This window comes from Liolophura sinensis, chromosome 7 (genome assembly GCF_032854445.1).
Source record: "Liolophura sinensis isolate JHLJ2023 chromosome 7, CUHK_Ljap_v2, whole genome shotgun sequence".
Classification (NCBI taxonomy): domain Eukaryota; kingdom Metazoa; phylum Mollusca; class Polyplacophora; order Chitonida; family Chitonidae; genus Liolophura; species Liolophura sinensis.
The window spans coordinates 19,589,374-19,612,012 of record NC_088301.1 but is presented as its reverse complement, the minus strand read 5'-3'; the positions used below and the strand labels follow the sequence as shown (position 1 = coordinate 19,612,012).

Sequence of the window (22,639 nt, the reverse complement as noted above, 5' to 3'; positions counted from 1 at the left end):
TATATACATGTACACATCGAGAAATTCTTTCAACCTATGAATGTAGAACTGTGTTATACTCCTGTTACCCTAGATCCACAGTAATCCACCACATGCATGTTATTTGTCAAGGGGACAATACATGTATATATTCTTAGGTGAATAATTGGCTTAGCTACAGGCTGGCTTAATGCATAATGACTGCTGCAGAGTTTTGATTGCCGAGAAGGTCAGTACCTTGATATCCAATGTGTCTGTGCTACTAAGATATAATGAGGTGGATTAGGAGGGTTTGCTGGCTTCCTCGGCTAATCTGAGGACTTTGGTATGCAATGCACAAAACACACAGCAGCAGTGTTGTGTTTATGGACAAGGATAGGATAGCTCTCCAATATCCCCCCCCCCCCCCCCACCCCCCATCCCTCTATTTTCTGGTGTAGGGCAGGGGATCCTAGGTTGCAGTGTTACCCAGTAGCATAGCTTTTAGGCTCTGGCCTGTATCTATGGCCTTGTTATCTCTGCTGGCTGTCAGGTCAGCACACAAGGCTTGCCATTGACGTCAAAGCTTTTCAATACTCCACGGATGCCTACGTCATTGCGCTAGTGAACTGGCGGGGTGCTCAGGTTCCCTGTTGAAGACTAACTGTGTAATTGGGAGATGGAATTGACTGGGCCACTTGGTGAGGTTAGTCCGCCGCCGGGGAGGCCACTCTATCAAGCCACAACACAGGGACTCTGGAACAGAAACCATTGATTTACAGCATTCTATGTAAATTTACAAGACACGTCAGCACATCTATTTATGGATACTTGAGGTTTTGATTGATACATCTGACCCCCTTTATTATAACAACCTCCCCCCACCCCACCCCCCCACCCCCACCCCCCACCAAAACTCCACCCGTTTTCCCTTCTTCTTGTCCAATTAGGACGCTGTGTTCTCGGCACCCTGCCTATGAGCATTAGCTTGGAGGCATTCCCTACAAATATTTATTGAAAAGTGAATAATTTTTAGAACATTTTTTTTCAAGCCTGACAACCGTAAAAAATGGCCAACTTGTATTGGTTGTATTGATGAGATGACCTTGGTTTCTGGTTTATCCTAGGATGGCAGTATGTTATTTAATATTTCATATCTATTGCTTTTTGCAACCTGTTATGTCTTTAATGTTAAACATTACATGTGGCTAATTAGCAAAAATCCAGTGGAAAAATGTATCCACTCTGATTGCTTTTTGCAACCTGTTATGTCTTTAATGTTAAACATTACATGTGGCTAATTAGCAAAAATCCAGTGGAAAAATGTATCCACTCTGGGTTAATAGGAAACAAAAGTTTTTGTCACAATAAAAGTCCTCTCTTTGGTTTGCTGAGTGTCTTTACTTTTTCTCATTGGCATGTTGCCAGGGAAATGAAATTTTTGCTTTAAGCTTACACTACTATTACCAAGCAACATATAAACTTGATACAAAGACAGTTAATTCTGTTGAATGGCTTAAAGATTGTATAATCTCATTTTTGAAAGGCTACTATTTTTGTCGTTTCTCCATAAATATGAACAAGGAAATAATAAAAGAAAAAAACATTTGTGTAACTGTGAAGTTTTCAGGCACAGAAGCAGATAAACCCCATTCATGCCAGATAAGACATCAAATATAAAAATCGATAGACTGTGACAGAATTGAGTGCAGGGCTGAGGAAGTGCCAATGTCAGGAAGTTGACATTTTTATGCATTTGAAACCCTGAAGTGGCTAATCTATTTTTTTGTTTCCAAAATGAAATTAAAAATGTACATAAATTGCACTGAAAGTTGTTCTTCAATATGCGAAAATGTTGAGGAATTAGAGTAGGCCTTAATCATGTTGAAAATCTCTGTATACTGATGTACAAAATACTAAATAATCCAGGTGTTTTTCAGGTAGTAATCAGTGATGATTGTCAAGTTATATAACGGTAAAGTGGATTTATCAGACCACTGAAACCTGACTCTTGTGTTCCGTGCCACTTCTCCACTACTGTGTTAAAGATATGTGATGAATTTTAGTCTCTGTTTCATGATCTGGCTTTGTCCAAGGCAGAAAATAGCAGCGTGTTAAATAGAGGAAGTGATTTTACTTTTGCTCAGCTTATAATCATCTGTAAAGTTGTCTAATTAAAGTGTATCGAAAAAGTTCAAAGTGCTTTTGTGGGCATGTGTTGTTTTAATTAGGCTGTATTGAACAATTACAGTATCCAGGTGATAATATACAGAAAATGTTGGATTTAACTTAAACCTCTTATCAGATTTTTTGGAAGCTAGCGGGAATGAGATTAAACTTCATTGGGAAAGTCATCTTCATTCCTTGAACTCGGTTAATGTTTTAAGTGTTGCCCAAGGATGCGTGAGCGGAGAGCAGTATTGTGGAGGGGGAATGGAGTCTAGATTGCAAGTGCGTCTCGAATGTCAGTAGACTATAAATAAAGCAATCCAGATATTTGTGGATCCTAATCGGATTGTGCAATCCAGTCAGTTTGTGACAGTTTTTCCGCCAATGAGTGACAAGGAATACGCCATCACACGGAAGTCGCATCATTTCATCACAGATCAAAAAGTACAGAAGACCTTGTTATTAAGCTCTGACATTCTGCAGTCATGGGTAAATAAATCAAAAAATAAAACCAAATTGCTGTCGGGTAAAAGCTATAAAACTAAGTAAAATCACTGTGTTATTTTTATGACTAGTTATATTTTTAGACGGGAAAACTTTTAGGGCCCAGTTTTGAATGATTAATTTGTGCTATAGATGTATATGATAGGAGAGACATACTGCTTTGCGTGGTAGAACAAATTTAGACTGTGACTTCCGTAAAACATTCGCATCGACAAAAAATTTTCCTGTAATAGAAAAGAAAGCACATATGAAAAAATCCCTGTTGGATTACCTGTGATACCATTATATATGAGAGCCGTTTGCTGTGTCAGATGGTGACAGCGATGTCTCAATCGCTGGGACTGTCAGACTCTTGCCCAATGAGGTTGTATTTCACACTAATCCAGCTTTTGCTGGCTTAGCTATGGCTTAAAGTTAAGAAGTATGTCAGGCATGCTTTGGATGTACTCTGAGAACTCCAATTTCCTCCCCTCGTAATCCTAACTGCCATCATATAAGTGAAAAATTTTGTATAATATTATGACACATAGAAACAGTATTACACTAAACGGAATACTTCTTATAGAATTTACCCGGGAAGACATCAAATAACACCCTGGTTCTGTTGGTTTAATCTCAGTTAAGGGAAACCGAAAGCTTTGTCAGTTCTTGGAATTATCTTCTGTGGATTTTATCATAGTGACATACAGGCGACATATCTACTGGTCAACCCGACATTAGAAGCATGTATCCGATGGGACATCCTGTCCTGTTGTCTTCTGCATGGCAGTTCGATGAGGCAGCACCTTAACTATGATGACATTGGGGATGCTTTGTTACGTGGAGGCGCCACTAGCTGTGATATGACAAAATATTGCTTTATTAAAGCAAACTGTAAACTGAGCATGGAAACAGGAATGATTATAAATAATTGGCAGATGAACTGATTAAAGCTTCAGGTATAATGAAAGGTTTGTTTGCGTGAAGTTTGCGATGGATAACAGATTTTGGGGTTATAAGTTTACGAATTACATGAATTATTACATGGAGTACATTAAGAATTACATGTGTCTGTCCATTCCTGTAATTGTACATACATCATTAGGTCAAGAAATGCAGTTCATTGGTACTGTGAGATAAAGAAATTATATTTATTTAACACTTTAGATGTAATTCAGTATTGTACTATACATATATAGGTTGATACAGAAATGCAATTGACAGTACTGCAGTACCAGGAATGTGATCCATTGACTATTACTTTGGGGTAGAGCCATATTGACTGGTACCATAGGATAAGAAAGGCACTTTCGTTGGCACTGTATAATGAGATATCTGACAGAGGGGTACAATTTGTATATGATAATTAAGAAATAATATTAATATTAATAATAATAATAATAGGATGAAAATTGGAATCGGTGAAAGTGTAGACAGAGAAATCTGATTCACTGGTGTGGCCTATTATAGAATGTGTTACATCCAGTTCTGTCAGAGTACTATGTTTTACACTGCGGACTGTGCTTAAAACTGTAACCGTGTGAAGACATTCTAGATGGACATATTTGAAATGATGTGATTTGAAACCAGTTAAAGTCCACATAACTAGCCAAAGAGTTCAGCATTCGGTATGGGCTGCGCATACCTTGGATCTGTCAATTCAAAATAGCTGAAGAATATATGGTCTAATTATTTGCAGCCCTACAAGAGCTGGCAATTTCAAATTAGGCAGCATTAGTACAGAAAAATGGAAAAATCGTCTGTGTGCCTGGATGAGCTTTTGTGGCTTCGCTTTCGACCAAGTTTACAATTTCCTGTTGTCTGTTAAGACCATTTTCCTAGAAGGTGGCAGTAAGCAGTCTGACTTGGCCAAATCAGATTTTCGAGAAATACGTTACACTTGTCAGAGTGACAGTCCGTAATGTACCCGGAGAATTTAGATGGTCGGTATTTGGTTTGATTGGAGATTTCAGTTTGTATCGATTCTTCCATATAAAACAGAAAGTTCCAGAAACGTTTCCCAGGCATAAAAGTTTTATGGCAATCCTAAAAAGGCTTTATTAATTTTTATTTGATTTAATTATTGGGGAAACCGTCTAAGTGTTTATCTGTCATTCTCTTCCTAAGCACGTCTAACTTTTGCTAATTAGCCACAAATTTAATTCGTTAATGTCCTTGTTTTCATTTTTTCGAAGGTCATTACACAGAAAACATGCACTGATGTCATAAATTGTATGTTTATTCACCAACAGTCAGAATACAAGCAAAAGTAACTCTGAATATAATTAAGAAGATATTGATAGTTATTTATAGTCATAAACAAATGACTGTGAGGCGGGAATAAAGTTTAAGTGCAAAAGTGTATCAATTTAAGCTTTGCTCCTGTTTTAACAGAAGTGAATTGTGTTCTTGTGTGCAGTGTTAAAGGCCTATCATATCAAACCACAATGCAGTCGCTGTGAGTTCAGCTCATGCTGGCTTCCACTCCGGCCATAAGTAGGAAGGTCTCTCAGCAACCTGCGGATGGTTGTGGGTTTTCCTCCCACCACAATGCTGGCCGCTGTCATATAAGTGCAATATTCTGGAGTATGGTGTAAAAAACCAATCAGATAAATAAATGAATACATATAAAACCAGATGGACATTGTTTTATATAGATTTATCCTCATGTATATTATAGATTCTCATTAGTTAAATTGGGATATATGCAATGCAGAATAATGCTATGTCAATCTGCTCTACTAGTCTTCCATCTTGGAGCATAGTTTTTTTTTTCATGCACCTCCCTGGCACAATTCTCGGGCTAGCCATACATTTGTCCGCAGTTTTGACCTGGTTTCTCTTTGGACTGAAGTACATTTGCGTATAATTGCCCGAGTTGAATTTTTTATTCTTCTCTCTCAATGATTGAGTAATGCTTTACCAGTTTTACTGACAAAACATGATTTCAATGACTATAAAGCTTTGCTCCAATTACTTTTAGCTAGATAGGTTTCCTATTGATATAAATGGTGAATTTAAAGGTTGCTGTTTGTTTCATTTTCTTACAGAACCAGACGAGGGTCTTCCGTGGGTCATGGCCATCCACACCATCCCAAAACACCAGAACAACAACAAGGCTCTTCTGCCCCAAACAACCCTACAAAACTCTCTGGTAAGTTGCCTATAGACTGCAGAACACATACGTATACAAAACACCAATCCAGTGAATGACAATTTCTATAACCCTTGATGGTTTTAGTGTTATGTATCAAAAAAAGGCATCCAAAAACCATGAAACCCCTGTTAGATTCCCTTTTGTGCATGCAAAACACTTATTTCTCCCATGACGTAACTTGTTTTTGTTGACAAGAATTATAGAGGCCACATGCCAGGTGTCCCACAACAACTTCATGTGACAATGATACAAAACAAGGTGAAAATTTACTCTATTAGTATATATATATATATATATATATATATATATATGTATATATGTACAATACTTCACAAAACCCTTCAGGTTCATATGGAATAAGACCAATTTGTATAAACTTGCAGAAAAATGTTCTAAAATATTGTAATATGAACTCATACCCCGAGGGGGCCTCCGTGGCTCAGTCGGTTAAAGCGCTAGCGCAGCGTAATGACCCAGGAGTCTCTCACCAATGCGGTCGCTGTGAGTTCAAGTCCAACTCATGCTGGCGGCCGTACGTGAGAAGGTCTGTCAGCAACCTGCGGATGGTCTTGGGTTTCCCCCGGGCTCTGCCCGGTTTCCACCCACCATAATGCTGGCCGCCGTCGTATAAGTGAAATATTCTTGAGTACGGCGTAAAACACCAATCAAAAAAAAAAAAAAAAATCATACCCCGAGCAAAAAAGTATCAGTTAATTGGTTTAAATTCAAAGTATGAAACACAGACATGTATGATGCAGACGAATTATGATGCTGTTTCTCATCAGTGAAATTTTCACACGTTTTTGGATGACAGTTTACCGCATTTTGAAACAAAATATGATATCAGTTTTTTAACATTTATTTGTTAGATTGTCGTTCATGGGGTCAGTAGGCTGCAGTGTGTGGATTTGTTTAGTTCATTAGTAGTGTTTGTCCAGTTTGAGTTTAGTGTTTTATGTTGAAAGCAGATCAAACTTGGATATGGCATAATGGCCATTTACTGTGGTCAAAATTCCAACATGTGGTTAAATGCTTGAGTATCCTTGCATTTGTCTGTATCTTCCTTCACACTTAATTACCTAACTATACTTGCTGGTAAATTTTAAACATGTCGTCCTCCCACTGTAATGCTGGCTGTCGTATAAGGGAAATATGCTGATTATGGTGTAAAACACCAATCAAAGTAAAATTTAAAAAATGTAACATGGTAAATGCAAATTAATTGTGATATTCATTGTCAAAATAACACCATCAGGGAAAGGGTAGAATTTTTATTCTGGTTTCCAGATTTTATTTTGCGCCAGACGTACCAAAGTGAAAAAATAGTTAACGGTTTAACACCAATTCATATGTTTATTTTCCGGGACGAATGAGTCTTTTTTTCAGTGGTGGAGGATTGTAAAAATTCCATATAATGAATGTAACGTTCCAGGAGGGTAAAAAATCCATGTAGTGAATATAACGTTTCAGTAGGGTGAAAAATCCATATAATGAATATAACTTTCTAGGAGGGTGAAAAATCTGTAAAATGTATATAACGTTTCAGGAGGGTGAAAAATCCATATAATGAATATAACTTTCTTGGAGGGTGAAAAGTCTGTAAAATGTATATAACGTTCCAGGAGGGTGAAAAATCAAAATAATGAATATAACTTTCTTGGAGGGAGAAAAATCTGTAAAAGGTATATAATGTTCCAGGAGGGAGAAAAATCTGTAAAAGGTATATAATGTTCCAGGAGGGTGAAAAATCTGTATAATGAATGTAATGTTCCAGGAAGGTAAAACAATCCATGTAAGGAATATAACATTCCAGGAGGGTGAAAAATCTGTATAATGAATGTAATGTTCCAGGAAGGTAAAACAATCCATGTAAGGAATATAACATTCCAGGAGGGTGAAAAATCTGTATAATGAGTATAATGTTCCAGGAGGGTAAAAAATCCATATAAGGAATATGACGTTCCAGGAGGGTGAAAAATCTGTATAATGAATGTAATGTTCCAGGAAGGTAAAACAATCCATGTAAGGAATATAACATTCCAGGAGGGTGAAAAATCTGTATAATGAATATGATGTTCCAGGAGGGTAAAAAATCCATATAAGGAATATAACGTTCCAGGAGGATGAAAAATCTGTATAATGAATATAATGTTCCAGGAGGGTAAAAAATCCATATAAGGAATATAAGGTTCCAGGAGGATGAAAAATCTGTATAATGAATATAATGTTCCAGGAGGGTAAAAAATCCATATAAGGAATATAACATTCCAGGAGGGTGTAAAAACCTTATAATGAGTATAATGGTCGAGGAGGGTGAAAAATCTGTACAATGAATACAACATTCCAATATGCCAGAATGGCAAAGCGGCTACCCAGAATGCAAAGCGGCACATTTTATGCAGGTCGCGTGTATATACCTTGAGTGCCTGATAGAATTGATTGCAAACATCAAAGATAAGCCTACATATTGTATGTATATATAACAGGATGTATTCCGATGGCGGCCTAATTAGACTGTATTTATATACTGTACGTTTATATGATCTATGCTCCATTTCAGTCCTGCGATTTGGAGATTGTTCGTACTTGTCGTTAATTGTCACCATAGTAACAGCTGTGCAAGATGTATAAATACCTACACACTTTAGATACCAGAAAATTATTAGGTCCTTAAAGTTGTTTGCTTATGTGAAGGTCAAAGACATAGAAAGTACATGTATGCCGTTACTTGATCTTTGTGCGTTTAGTGCTACAGGTGTTTCTGTGACTGGAAGTGCCAATATTGGTCAGATGATGGTTATCAATCAAATCCTCTCACGTTGATTTTGTTGTAATATATGGCAGATTTACCTGCCTTAAGAAACCTTCTGCAGTTATCCTAAAATTAAGCGTTTTTCAAGTGACACTTTTTTCCTGGATTCCTTGATTGAATCATACGCCTTGTGTGGTCACATAACCCTTTTTTTTTGCAAAGTTTAATTGATTCATTTCTTGGAAAGACATAAATTTTAGTTTCAAAAGTATCCTCTTAAGGTCTTTTTTGTGCTTGTTATGATTTTCACTGATTGTTAATATACAATGTACTTTCTCCTGTTAATGTACAATGTACTTTCTCCTCAAACAAAATGTCACCAGGATGTGGTGACTTTAATGAGCTCTGCACCCACATTACAACTCCCAACAACGTGTTTCACATTTTTTAATGGTCATTACCGTATAAGTTTCATTCCAGAGAAAATACCATCATAATGTAATGACACTACAGGTCAGAAGGTATCATACAGTAGCTGGATATTGGAGTAGCACTGGCATTTCTGTAGTCAGAATTTGGTCCAAAGAGTTATCCCCCTTTATTTGTTTATTTATTTTTTTTCTATGCCAGGCATTTTCAGTATGGTTTCCTACACCGCAGTAGTACATGAAGCATTTTGAGTGTTACACTGTGAGCATTTGTTAACTAGCTTCTATAAGCCACATATAGTGGGTATAGTTAAGTTTAAGACATAAATTCAGAAATAAAGAAAGAGAACGGATCAAGCCATGCGTGAGTGTCAGTGACCTAAACCCTGCCCTACATGTAGTTCATTGATTCAGGCCTTGTGATCTCTGCATTGGGAGCTGTCGTCTAAAACTTGACACCACTGGGAACGTAATTAAGTGACATTTTAGTTACATCCACGTCAATACTAACATCATTTAGTGCAAAAATTCAAAGTAATATTTTTCTTTTTATTGGAGGAGAGAAGGAGTAAGAGGGTTGGACCTAAAGATTACTCATACGTTACTGTATTATTTATTTATTTGATCGGTGTTGTACGCCGTTCTCAAGAATAGTTCACATATAACAGCAGCCAGCATTATGGTGGGTGGAAACCGGGGGAACCCACAGCCATCTGCACATTGCTGGCAGACCTTCCTATGTACAGCCCAAGCCTGGAAGCCAGCATGAGCTGAACTTGAACTCACAGCAACCGCATTTGTGAGAGGCTCCTTGGTCATTGTGCCGCGCCGACATGCTAACCATTCAGCCACAGAGTTGCCCCCCACGCCCCTCCCCCCCACTCACCTCATGTGTATTAGTGTGGCACAGTTTTAGAGAGGATAAACAATGAACACTTTCTGCTTTGTAATATGTGCTGTCTCTGTCTACACGATAAAGATGTTTGTCATTATGTACTTAATTATCTGAGCTTGTTGTTTCACGGATGTTTTACAACATACTCAAAAATATTTCACTTATATGATGGAGGGCAACATTATGATCATGATGGTTGAAGGAAACTGGGTGTATATAAAAATATATATAAGGTCTGCCTTTTAACTTTATGTGGCATAATTTATTTGTTGATGCATTTAAATGCTTGGTCTACAGTCATGTCCTTTCTTTTAAGGAGTGTAATCCAGTTTTGACTAAAGTGTGTAGATATGCTGATCGCTGTGGTGTAAGTGAAATATTCTTGAGTGTTAGTAAATAAATAAATTGTATGTAGATTTCAACATCGGCTTGGGTTTTATATGTTGATGGCTGTTGATACGATGAGAGACAGGTCTGCCATCTTCCAGCACTTCGTGCAGGCTGTCCCCCGTAATCTGACATAGCTATGGCATTTCGCCCTACCCTGGATATTGACCTGTTCTCTATTGTACATATTAATGCGTGATGAGATTCGGCAAAATAAACAGGCTAATACATCACGCAATAATATTCTGGTTGACAAGATTTGAAATGGAAGTACAAAGAGCACTCCCTCCCCCCATCCCCCCCCCCATGGCTATACTCACTTTGCTTCAGTGTTTTTGGCCACTTATTTAACCATTTCACCATCACACTTGATGGATAAAGTGTTGAAATTCTTTTGCTTCATTTGGTGTAGATACATGTCTATGTATATACCACCTTTTGGTTGGACATCCATTGTGATAACATTGTATGCACATATTTTAATAGGACTTGCCAATGTAGGTACGCATCAGAAGAAAATGAAAAAAGAAAAGCAACATTTCACAAGTTAATTTTAGTACAATAGAGTTCTGAATTCAGGATGTGATGGAAGCTGTGTACAATGAAGTATGCCAAGCAGCTAATCTTGTAGGTGTAATTACACAGCATTCTAGCTATCATTTGAATTCTTTTTTAAAATGGAAAATTTTTATTAGCAGCATTATGATTACATTCATTGTTTTTTTTCTTCTTTAAATTATCCTATATCATTTTGTTACAAATATTGATCAAAATTTAGAGAGAAAAGAAAAACAGGGATGTCGGTTGATGAATATGTGTTACTATCAGCAAAAGACACTTCAGGGATCAGGTTTAACATTTGATGAAGCTGCCCATTAGGTATCCTATCTCCCACATCTATGCGTGTGCTCAAGTGTTCTAGAACTGTGTTTAGCCTGTAGCCAATCGCTCAAGTGTTGTCTTCACTTCCACGTAGATTTCAGCCAGGCTGCGACCAGGGCTAACATGAACCTCCCCCAACATTTCACCTACTTGGGTCTCGTCGTAAGTCTGTCTGTACACTTTATCTCCCTTGCCTGTCGCTTATGCATAGCGATTTGTGGGTTATTTCCCAGAGTTCGATCAATACTTCCGATCAATGTTCTGTGGGTCCAGAATTTATCGATTTTGTCCTTAAATGCTGTTATGTAAAAATGGGACACACATTTGCCTGACCCTGTCTCTGGGGCAAGCTGTTTTTTTTATTTTTTTATATATATACGTACGTGTATTTCTCTCGATGCTGTGGATTTTTAGCAGTGAGATAATATGTGAGGATTGACTCAAATTATTGTTCAGTTTTCCAGACCTGTCGACTTCACACATCTTGATTTGCAGCACCTGTTAAGGATTGGAGTGGATATCAGATTAAGCAGTGCTTACAGCGTTTTCTCTTAAAGTACAGTTTGTCTTAAGCCGATGTTTTCCATGAATGTAAAGGAAAATTGTTATTCCATCATTGATGCTGTAATTTTGTCAATTAGCCCAAATTACAAACTTCATGATCTTCATGTTTCTTTTGTGTATTAGAATCTGCATGTATGTTAATTAATGTTATGTGAACGAAACACTTTTTTGTTCAATACATGTCTCCTTAGCTTTGCTGCATTGACACACATTGCGTGCCCAGGTCAAATTGCCTTCCTATTTTTATTTGAGTTAACGCATTGATTTTATTGATGATTTTCATAACAGTGCATGTACTTTCCACTGAGTGTTTGCCGTGCCTGGATTTTCCTCTCTTTGAACTCTTTACTTTGACTTTAGAAGATTGTTAATGGAAGTGCAAACGCACCATGATATTAGGATGTTCTGGCATTTGACAGTTTTGTTTGTCTCTTGATCTTCATATTTGATCCTTTAAATGATATCATTTTGAATCATGTTCATCCTTTAGTATTTGCTCACATCTGTTGTGATTGTCGGGTTACTTGGCCATGGCTGCAGCTGTGTCTCACTGGCTATAGAGATGATCTTTGTAAGAGGAGCTGTTGGCCACACGCCCAGGAATTTTGTTGTTCTCCCTTTCTGTTGTTGCCGGGGTAACTCCCTGTGCATGTTCATGACTGTTGAAATACCCTGTCAGTGTGTCATAAGGTAACTTGCTTTCTTTGGACCATCATTCCTTTTGTTGTTGCTTTTTCCGAGTAATTTGGTGTGGAGCTCAGACATGATTGTAAAACATTTACATGGAACCCTGCCCTGGATTTAGCATTTACAACGACCTTGAACAAGGAGTGTGGCCCTTGATGATGTAGCTGGAATATACAGTGACCATCAGTGGATAATCTTTGGAATCTGTCATTGTGCAAATGACCCAATGCAACTTTACTTACTCTTCCTGGAAACTCTTTACCTCACCCTACCTGGAATTCTTATTGATGCAAAAACGTTTTACATAAGTGTGTGCTTAATCAGAGATTTGTGTAGCCTGTGCTGATCGGGAAAATACCAAATTGCCTGCAAGGTGGACTAGCTAATGTGGATAAACTGAGCCCATAAGGCTCTTTCGAAGCAGCAACTAATAAGATCAGTGAGATTTTGTGGGGTGAGTAGAGCATTTAACCCTGACCCCAGCTAACCTTACTTAAGGGCTAGGCCTCTGGGTCATATAGACAACCAACGGCTACCTGACAGGCTTACTTCTCTGTCGGAGGGGCCTTAGTCTGACCTTCATCTCATGGAATCCGGGACAGTTTTGGATGTGTTTTTTGGTAAGCTAATTTGAAGACTTCAACAATATATGATTCTTCCATTCTGTGTTGTAGACATTCTGTACATGTATGTAGTTCAAACCACCAATCCTTGAAATGAGCATATAATGATGAACTGTGCCAAATGTCTTCTTGCAATTAATTCCTGGTTTACTTAAAAGCAGTCAGTGGCTAAAAAACCTTCTAATCTCAGGTATGATAGAAAAGTGCTGTAATGAGGGTATAAATTGAGTGACAGTTTTTGTAAGTGATGCTGTTTATATTGTGATGTTGATTGATTTTTTGGGGACCTGTTGAATAGCCACTGTCACCCGTAATGTCATGGAATTTTCCTCCAACTGGAACCACCTTTTACGTTCTTGTGAAAACTTAAAAGAACACTATGAGGCTGCTTTGGTGGCCTAATAGTAAGAGCCTCCTACTCGAAGTCAGGAGACCCGGGATTAAACCAAAATCGGGTCATAGCAAAAATGGTACCTGTTGCTATCTCTCTTGGCCCTCAGCACTGAGAGGTAAGAGCAAGGAAACAGGACTGGTTGGTCGGGTGTCTGTAAAATGTGACTGGATGGGGTATCATGTCTGGTGTCTTCGGCATGATACTACAGTGATGGCAGCACTTTGGCGGCGTGGACTGTGAGAAGAAGACACAATATATGTACACACACCCAATGACTCCTCTTTGTCATGTCTAATTAGCAGTATTTATTACATTCATATTCATGTGACAGACTGCCAAGACTACTGCATGCATAGAACATAAAAAACTTGGTCAGGTGCAGATTAAGGGCAGACATAGTTTGTCACAACAATGCAAATTCATCCATGACCAGTCTTAATTGGCTAAGATAGATGTCCAGGTGAGAAGTTTCCTGTCACAAGCTAGTTGTGGGGAGACTTTTTGTTTGAGATGGCCAGTTTCACAGAAAGTGCCAAGTGAAGTGTGTCATTTGAAGTAAATGCTTCAAAGCAATGGAGTAAATACTTCAAACCAAGGAAGTATGTGGTTTGAAGCAAATACTTCAAACTGAGGAAGTGTGTCGTTTGAATTAAATACTTCCAACCAAGAAAGTAGGTTGTTTGAAGTAAGTGCTACAAAGCAAAAAGGAGGTTATTTGAATCATGTTCTTCAAAGCAAGGAGGTAGGTCATACTTCTTACAGGTTGAAAAAAATTAAACCAAAACATTCAACACTGACAGAAAATTCTACATGAACGTGGGAACGTGTGTGCTATTTGGATATGTACATATACCCATATGTAGTGAAAGGTACATTCTTCGTCCCATTATAATGCTGCCTGTCGTCATACAAGTAAAATATTCTTCAGTACGGCACATAGCACCAGTCAGATAAATAAATACATTTTACTTTCAGTCTGTTAGATGTTAAAATATTTCACAAATGATGTCTTTGTATCTTTGCAGATGAGACATTTCAGAAAATGGCTCTGGAGACCTTGGAAGAATTGGACTGGTGTTTGGATCAGCTGGAAACCATCCAAACTCACCGATCAGTGAGTGACATGGCAACAAGCAAAGTAAGTCCCTGCACACAATTTAGCTTTTCTGTTCTTGTCTTAAGGCGATGCCAGTTTTATTTCATGTTTTACAGTCAGAATCATTGATACACAGTACAAATTCTGAAAGTGTGTAAAGCTTTGGATTAGGGTTTAACTTGTCAGGTGTATTTCAGTTAGGGTGAACAAGACATTGTGTGGAGAGACAGTCTTCATTGCCTTCAAACCTGGGATCAAACCTGGGTCGGGTGACACCAAGAACTGTAAAAATGGTACTTGCTGTTGCCTTGCTTGGTGTTCAGCACTGAGAGACTAGAGCAAGGAAACAGGACCAGTGGTTTTATGGTACTTCAGTGGAGGCAGCACTTTGGCGGCATGAACTTGCCCTGCCACAAGAAGACATAGTATATGTACACGCACCTAATGGCTCCTCTCTGATGTGACTGAGAAATTTGTTAAGATCGACGTTAGACCCCAAGCACATACATATATGTGTGTGTGTGTATATATATATATATATATGTGTGTGTGTGTGTGTGTGTGTGTGTATTATATCTATGTACTTATATCTATATATGTATACATTGGATGTTTTACAAGTGCCTTGTACCTTAGTATGTAGGGGCACACCTTGGAAAATAGAAATTTTTCATCAACTTTCTAACGTAATAGTAACATGTGGAATACAGGTGTGAATTTCTCCACTGTAAATAGAGTATTTCACGTTAAGTTTGCTAAGGAAAAATGCACATAAAGGCGATAAAATGATGCTTCTGATGGCAATGCCATTTCTGTTTTCTCGTGAGAAATTAACCAGACATTATAAAAAATTCTTTTGTGACATATTATTTTCATGGGGTGGATCAGTCAGTCAGAATCAAGGAAAATATATCAACTAAAAAGTGCTAAATACAATAATTATCCAGTAATTTACGAAGACATTTGTAAAATCAATCAAAGAGGATGCCATACTCTGATGGGGGAGATTAAGAAGGTGGATTAGGTGCCAACTACTTAAAAGTACTGGTGATGCATTCTTGCAGTGAGATGAAGCTCAGATCTGGGAAGTAGCCATTTTGTAGGTGTGCCATTCCTAGGGTTCACTTAGTACAAAGGCTGGGGAAATATGGGAATCACAAAGTGTAACCACGTGGAAATCTGAGCAGTACTGACGTCACATGTTGGCCTCTCCTTGCCAGGGTGTTGTCGTAATTAGCCCATTAGGAGAGAAGATCAGTGTTGTGGCTTGCCTCAGTAGAAATCCAGAATGCAAATGCTGACGTTTTGGTTACAGATTCCTGCGTTACCAACACAGCCGAATGTTGGCCTTATTCTCAGGTTTCTTCTTGTACCTCATGTATGCATGTTAAACAGTGCTGTTAAATGGAATCAAAAGATCTGAACCCCTTTACAGTGTGAGGTGTTTGCACCCCAGTAATTTTAACTACAATCTTTTTATTTATATACATATATATACATGTACATTTGAAATATTAACCGATGATATATTGAAAAGCGCAGTCATTTATTAACATTGTAAGACATAAATGTTTACACTATTGTACTCATAAATGTAGTAATTATTAACAAAGAAAAAGAAAGAAATTTATTGGTTTTATGTATTTAATACAAAAAATGAAATTGCTATTTATTTCATTATTTATTTCATTGGTGTTTGTTGCCTTTATACTGTACTGGTACTAAAGTTGGTACTTTCTAATTGTTCTCTGTCTGAAGTTATAGTTCTGATTTGATTGGGATTTGTTTTAGTGTTCAATAAAGTTAATCAAGTGGATAAAATGATTGAAACTATTTATAAGGTATTCAGATATCGATTATCAAGGGATATGCTCTCAGGCTGTACGTGGAAAGGTTTGCCAGCAACCTGCAAGTGGTCGTGGGTTTCCCTTGGGCTCTGCCTGATTTTCTAATGCCAATAATGTTGGCCCCCATTGTATAAGTGAAATATTCTGCGTAAAACACCAGTCAAATAAATAAATAAATAAAGCACACCATTGAAACTATGGTATTCAAATATCCATTATCAAGGGATACAGTATTAAGGATCTGATAAATGAACTTGGTTGGCTTTAAAGTAAACAAAGGCTAAAATACGGGTATGAATAAAGGCTCATCCAACAACCAGCTGAAAACTTGTTTTTTTAAGAGTGTTGAAAGGCATTCGAATATTTTAATACTATGGTGAGCTTTATGAGCCATACTGATGGTATCTAGGAACTCTGACATCAGATCAAATTTTTTTCCTGATGAGCATCAAAAGGAATTAATTTTTGGGAACATTATTTCAGTAATATTTTACTCATGGGTAAAAAGAGTTGTTGCAACATTCAGTGTCGTGATTAGAGTTGGAAAAACTTCCTGTGACCCTTCCTAAACTCTCATAGTATGGTCAATAAAAACCATCTTAGAATTCAAATGTTTGAACGCCTTTAACTCTTTTCACAAAAATCTATAAAAAAAATAATAAATGAAAGTATATTTATGCATAGTGGTCTCTTTAGTGCTGCCTACTTCAGTGTGTTGCCTACTTCAGTGTCTTTTTCTTTAAGCAACACATCAAATACAGGTTTCAAGTTAAGTGAATATATAATAATGATTAATCTGATTATTTCTGTTTTTTTTTTCAGTTTAAGAGAATGTTAAACAGAGAACTCAGCCATTTTGCCGAATCCAGCAAATCTGGGAACCAAATAGCTGAATACATTTGTAGTACATATTTGGGTAAGTACCAGCATTGTTAAATGCAGCTGTAAGTTAGCTAAATATACACATAATGCAGGATTCTAGATACAACGTTGGGACAGCAGAATGACTTCGCTTTGTTACAGGACGGCACAAAGGGACAAGGCCAATCTACCAATTTTAACCTGGGGTGGTATATAGATTGTAGAAAACTAATTAAGAAGGATTAGATTGATCTTCTGAATTCTTGGTTGGGTTTGACTTCCCAGTATTGCAAAAATAATGATGTTCTGTTGGCAGGTTGATCTAAACATGATCAGTGCCAGGTTAAAAGGTATGCAAGTTGCCCTACTGTGCAATAAAGTGGTGACGTCATTTTGCTCTGGGACGTCACCCTGTTGCTGTAATGGCATAACCGGAAAACTGTGTATTGAATTCATGTAAGCTACAATAGAAAAACACCCTGCAAACTGTGTGAATCTGAGTATTGGTTCATAAAATATTTTGCCCAGTGGTTTATTTGTTTATTTATTTTTTTTGTTAATATCCCAATGAACTTCAAATATATTGCAGTTATGCAGTTATTCAGTCAGGTAAAATGGCTGGATTTTTCGGTGCCAGTGATAACACTTGAAAGGAGATTAAGGCATCCCCAGACTTAACTTGATTTTAAATAGTTGGTTACTCGCTTGAGTGGAGCACTATTGGAGGGCAAATTTAGCACAGGGTAGTTCAAAGTTGATCTGGTTCAGGCTCCAGTCAGTACATTTCTTTGTTCTAAATATTGCTCACTGTAAACTGTTTAACCTCGAGTGGGCTTCTTTGCATGAGAATGGTAGCAAGGTATTGGTGCAAATATGTGGGTGAGAGAAGGAACTGATGAAACAGATGCTGGCCTACATCTGCATGATTTCCCACTTGAGCAGGCTCCCAAGTTGTTACCGGCACAATCTGCTAGACTCACTCTGATTGGGCTGAATCATTGGATGAACCTTCCAAACAGTCCAATCAGAAAGCAGGAGTCATGTGTAAGAGACAGTTGGTTAATTATCGACTGTGAAGACTTTAAGGTGAGAAAAGACCTTGGGCTGCTCAGTGGAAGGGAAGAGTATAGGTGTAGAAGGAAGCCTCCTATCCGCAGCCTGTTAAATATCACCTCCTGCTGTACGTGTTGATTGAAGCCAGCACTTAAACTGTTAGGGATCCATTGAAGACCCATCACTGCTGTTTTTAAGCATTCACCTGAAAGTCACATGGACTGTTTATATATTCTCTAACGACCGTGAGACTCGACATGCATTTCAAGATTGTACGTTGGGCGATGAAGTTTTACTCGACAGGTAAATTAGTTGATGTGCTAATTAGTCCTAATCTTTGCTGTTTTATTGCGAGACTTGAACGTAGCTGTAAAGTATGTTGTATACCGAAATTGTCTCCAAATGTTCACAGCTTAATTGTGCCTAAATGATAAGATGGTACCACCAACTGAACCAAGTTTACACTGTTTTTTTGCAGCCATTCCCCCTGTGATAATTATAGCCTCCTCAACGACGTTAGGTGATGTACTGAAATCCCCCTATTGGTCCATCTGTTGACTCAGTTTTGTCCATGCATCTCATCCCAAACTACCCTCTGCTTTTTTGTAGATTCAGTCATTGCCCATATACTGATTTAAATTTAAATTTTTAATTTTACTTTGAAACTAAAATTTAAATTTACAGATAAGCAACAAGAGCTGGATGTACCTGCCCTAAAGGTGGAATCCTCTGGAGAAACGGTATCTACCCCAACCCCAGAGAAGAAATCTGATAAACAGCGACCTATGTCTCAAATCTCAGGCATTCGAAAGTTGCGGAAAACCAACAGTTTCTCAGGGAATGTACCAAAGTTTGGTGTAGAAACTCCTCACACAGAGCAATTAGAAAAGGTAAGTTCAAATCACATACATGCCTCAGGATAATCTCAGAACCATATGTCAGGGAACTTTGATTTTTATGCTTTCGCTGTGCTACATGTATGTTCATACATTCCAAGTTAACTTTGGCGGCATTGACTGGCTTTGAGACTAGAGGACACAGTATAGGTAAAATTGTTCAGAAGGAAAAATTGTTGAGTACGACACCTGTTAACTGTACACTTGTCAGTGAGAATCTGTAGACGTATATAAAAATTGTCTTATGAGAATGCTCCTGCAATTCAGTCTTTACTACCTTCAAATACTAAATGGTCTTTCACATTTAGGAAGCATTAATAGGAGGCTAAACACTTATGAAAATTAACACAAATTGCGTGTTGAAAAAAATTTTCTATTTGTTTTTCAGTGCTTAGTTGATATATCAAAATGGGGAGTGGATATCTTCAAAATTAACAAATACTCAAACAACAGACCATTAACCTGTGTCGTTTACAATATTTTTCAGGTGAGTTTCATATTCTAGGTGTGGCTGTTTTATGTTTTCAGTTGAATTCAAATCTTTACTCAAATGTCTTTCTCCTGGCAGCCCAGTTTCTTCCCGTCATGATTCTTTCTGCTGTCATGTGATTGAAATGTTTTATTTTTGAACTCAAGAATATTTCACTTACATAAGGGTGGCCAGCATTATTGAGGGAGGAAACCGGGCAGAGCACAGGGGAAACCCACAATTATCCGCAGGTAGCTGGAAGACCTTCCCATGTACGGGCGGAGAGGGAACCAGTGTGAGCTACACTAGAACTCAAACTACTGCAGATAAAGTAATATGTTCATTTAAACATAGAGTGTTGATGAGGTTTGTATGATGTAATGATTGACGGCCATAAGTGTTTGACTGTGATGGATGGACGAGAACTGTATGAGTGAAAAAAGCTTGACTATGGCTTAATTCATACGCGTAAAACAACAGTCAGCCAAATTAATAAATGTGAATTAAGAAGGGAATCAAAAACTGTTGATGGGAGAACTGGAAAAATTAAGCAACCATCAGATTTAATAACTGTATGTAAAAAGTATGTAAATGTACAAATTTGAATAGGTTATTGGTTAAAGGAAATCGGTTAAATGTGCAAATGGTAAATTGTATATGATTGTGGGCGTGTGACTGTGCCAGCACATTTGGGTTAAATATACATGTCCATTCATTCACAAGAGAGTCAACTGATACAGTTGTAAAGGTTGAGGTGATCAGATTACCCATAAATATACAGACAGTGGTCATTCAGTATGATTGTTAGTCACTAATAAAGCAGTTAGTATGCAACTGTAGGCATTACGCTGACCACTTCGTCACAGTGCCTCGTTAATATTCCATTTCCGTGCTAAGATTATCCTCAGTCCACACTGTCTGCTCCCAACCTTCACACGGAGTCCAGATACAAATAATTATCACACCTAAAGGCTAAATAGTTCTACGTTCCGTGGCTCTCGATGTAAGGCGCTTTGCCGATGGAAAGCAGTCAACCACGCTTGTGTTTGTCGTTTGGCTGAAGACTGCTTGTTTTAATTCCAACAGTATGATGTCCATATCTGTCTGTCACACTTGGGAAAGTTCATCAGTAATTTGCCAAAGGACGGTGGGCAGGCCGGTGTCTCTCAGTTAAGCTGACTGCCATTGTATAGGGAAAACATTGTATAGGAGTTCAAATAAGTAAATACATAAATAGATGGACAAATAAAAAGCTGGAAATCTGCACTGTTCCAGTAGTATGGTACAAATGTAATTTTAGAGTCCATAATATTCACTATCTAGATCAGATTTGTGTATGTCGACTGTGATAAAAAAAAAAAATACTACCTGAATTTATGGATGTTTCTTGCTATTTTCTTGCCTTATCTAGACAATATTGTTTTGGAAGCAGACTTTTCAAAGATTTTTTTGCATAACAGTGAAAGAAAATCTTTGTTGGCCTGCATGCAAAACTAGTCTTTATTTAATGGACTCGGTGAAGGTGAATTGTGACTTGTGCTCTCAACTGAACACATGCTGTTCCTTCTGTTTCAGCAACGAGACTTGCTGAAGACGTTCAAAATCCCCGCATCAGCGCTAGTCACTTATCTTATGCACCTAGAAGATCACTATCATCACGTTCCGTACCATAACAGCATCCACGCTGCAGATGTCACACAGTCCACGCACGTTCTGCTCTCAGCGCCAGCGCTAGACGTAAGTTCACCAGTCATATTGTTTTAATCACCCAACCAAGGCTGTCTTTATGTTAGTCTCCGAGATCTCTTACGACAGAGATGACAACTTCGTCTAATCTAGATAATAACCAAAATCTTGGTCGTCTTTTTGTCAGGGAAGTCATTAATGCGAAGGAAATGATGATGGACAACAGAAACTGAATGATGTCTTAGTATTAGACATATTAATACCTCAACCTCAGTTGCTGTCTGACATATAGTTTCATTGTTTTGCAAGTGTCAATTGTTGTGAAATCAGCATGTGAAGTTGGAAGGAGTTACTTAAATATTTAAATATACCTTAATTAATACATAATTTTTATATATGTAAGCATCAAGTCTGATATTTATGTAATATTTCATGCATATAGGTGGAGGAATTTCTAAGAAGCAAATGTGAGATAGTTAAACTAATATTTTTATAAGTGGCGAAAGATTATGTACACATACAGAGAGGAAAGATGGGTTGTCATTGGAAATGTTGCGTTGCTACTGGAGACATACAGTATGAAATATTACCACAACATTAAAAAGACTTACTCTAGGTACATGTACCTATATAGTTTTGATAACGATCTTTATTTTCTTGCTCGCACATGATGACGTTGTAGTAATAAGTCAGAATGTTTTGTTTCAGAATGTATTTACAGATTTAGAGATTCTGGCAGCTATATATGCCTGTGCTATACACGATGTCGACCATCCCGGTGTGACGAATCAGTACCTGGTAAATACCAGTAAGTAGAATCACCATGGTTACCTGACCAATCAGGGTATTAGTAGCGAAGTATTCTTGAAGTACATAAAACAAACATGTGGGCCTAGGGGTTAGCATGCCAGCATAGCGCAGTGACCCGAGCCTCTCGCCAATGTGGTCGCCTTGAGTTCAAATCCAGCTCAAGCTGTCTTCCTCTGCAGCAGTACGTCTGCCACCATCTTACAAGTGGTTGTGGGTTTCCTCCGGTCTCTGCCCAGTTTCCGCCCAATATAATGCTGGCCACTATTGAAATATTCTAGAGTACGGCACAAAACACCAATCAAGGAAATAAATAACCAGCCACAGATGTAAGTTGGCTGTGGTATCTTACATTGAATTAGTTTTTATGGGGTCAAATTTTTTTGTTTTTATTTATTTTTTTTATTTATAGGTAACTACATATTTAAGATCAAGTAAGACATTACATTAAAGAAAACATTTGCATCGAGAGTTTCTAGTGAAATATTTATGTGGCGTTTCTGACTGTGGATCCGCTATACTCCTGGAAACCTTTTTAAGCGTTT

General features: G+C 37.8%; 1 protein-coding gene across 6 annotated transcripts in view; it reads left to right on the top strand.

Moving 5' to 3' along the window:
- The window catches only part of LOC135471554 (3',5'-cyclic-AMP phosphodiesterase 4C-like), a 227,533-nt gene that overhangs the window by 200,126 nt on the left and 4,768 nt on the right, over nt 1–22,639 (top strand). For all 6 annotated transcript variants that reach the window (XM_064750828.1, XM_064750831.1, XM_064750829.1 and 3 more), the window contains exons 4-10: nt 5,661–5,764; nt 14,405–14,517; nt 17,145–17,238; nt 18,921–19,126; nt 19,521–19,619; nt 21,177–21,338; nt 21,996–22,095. In XM_064750828.1, coding sequence (XP_064606898.1) covers nt 5,661–5,764; nt 14,405–14,517; nt 17,145–17,238; nt 18,921–19,126; nt 19,521–19,619; nt 21,177–21,338; nt 21,996–22,095 — 878 coding nt within the window. The remainder of the gene's footprint in view (nt 1–5,660; nt 5,765–14,404; nt 14,518–17,144; nt 17,239–18,920; nt 19,127–19,520; nt 19,620–21,176; nt 21,339–21,995; nt 22,096–22,639) is intronic.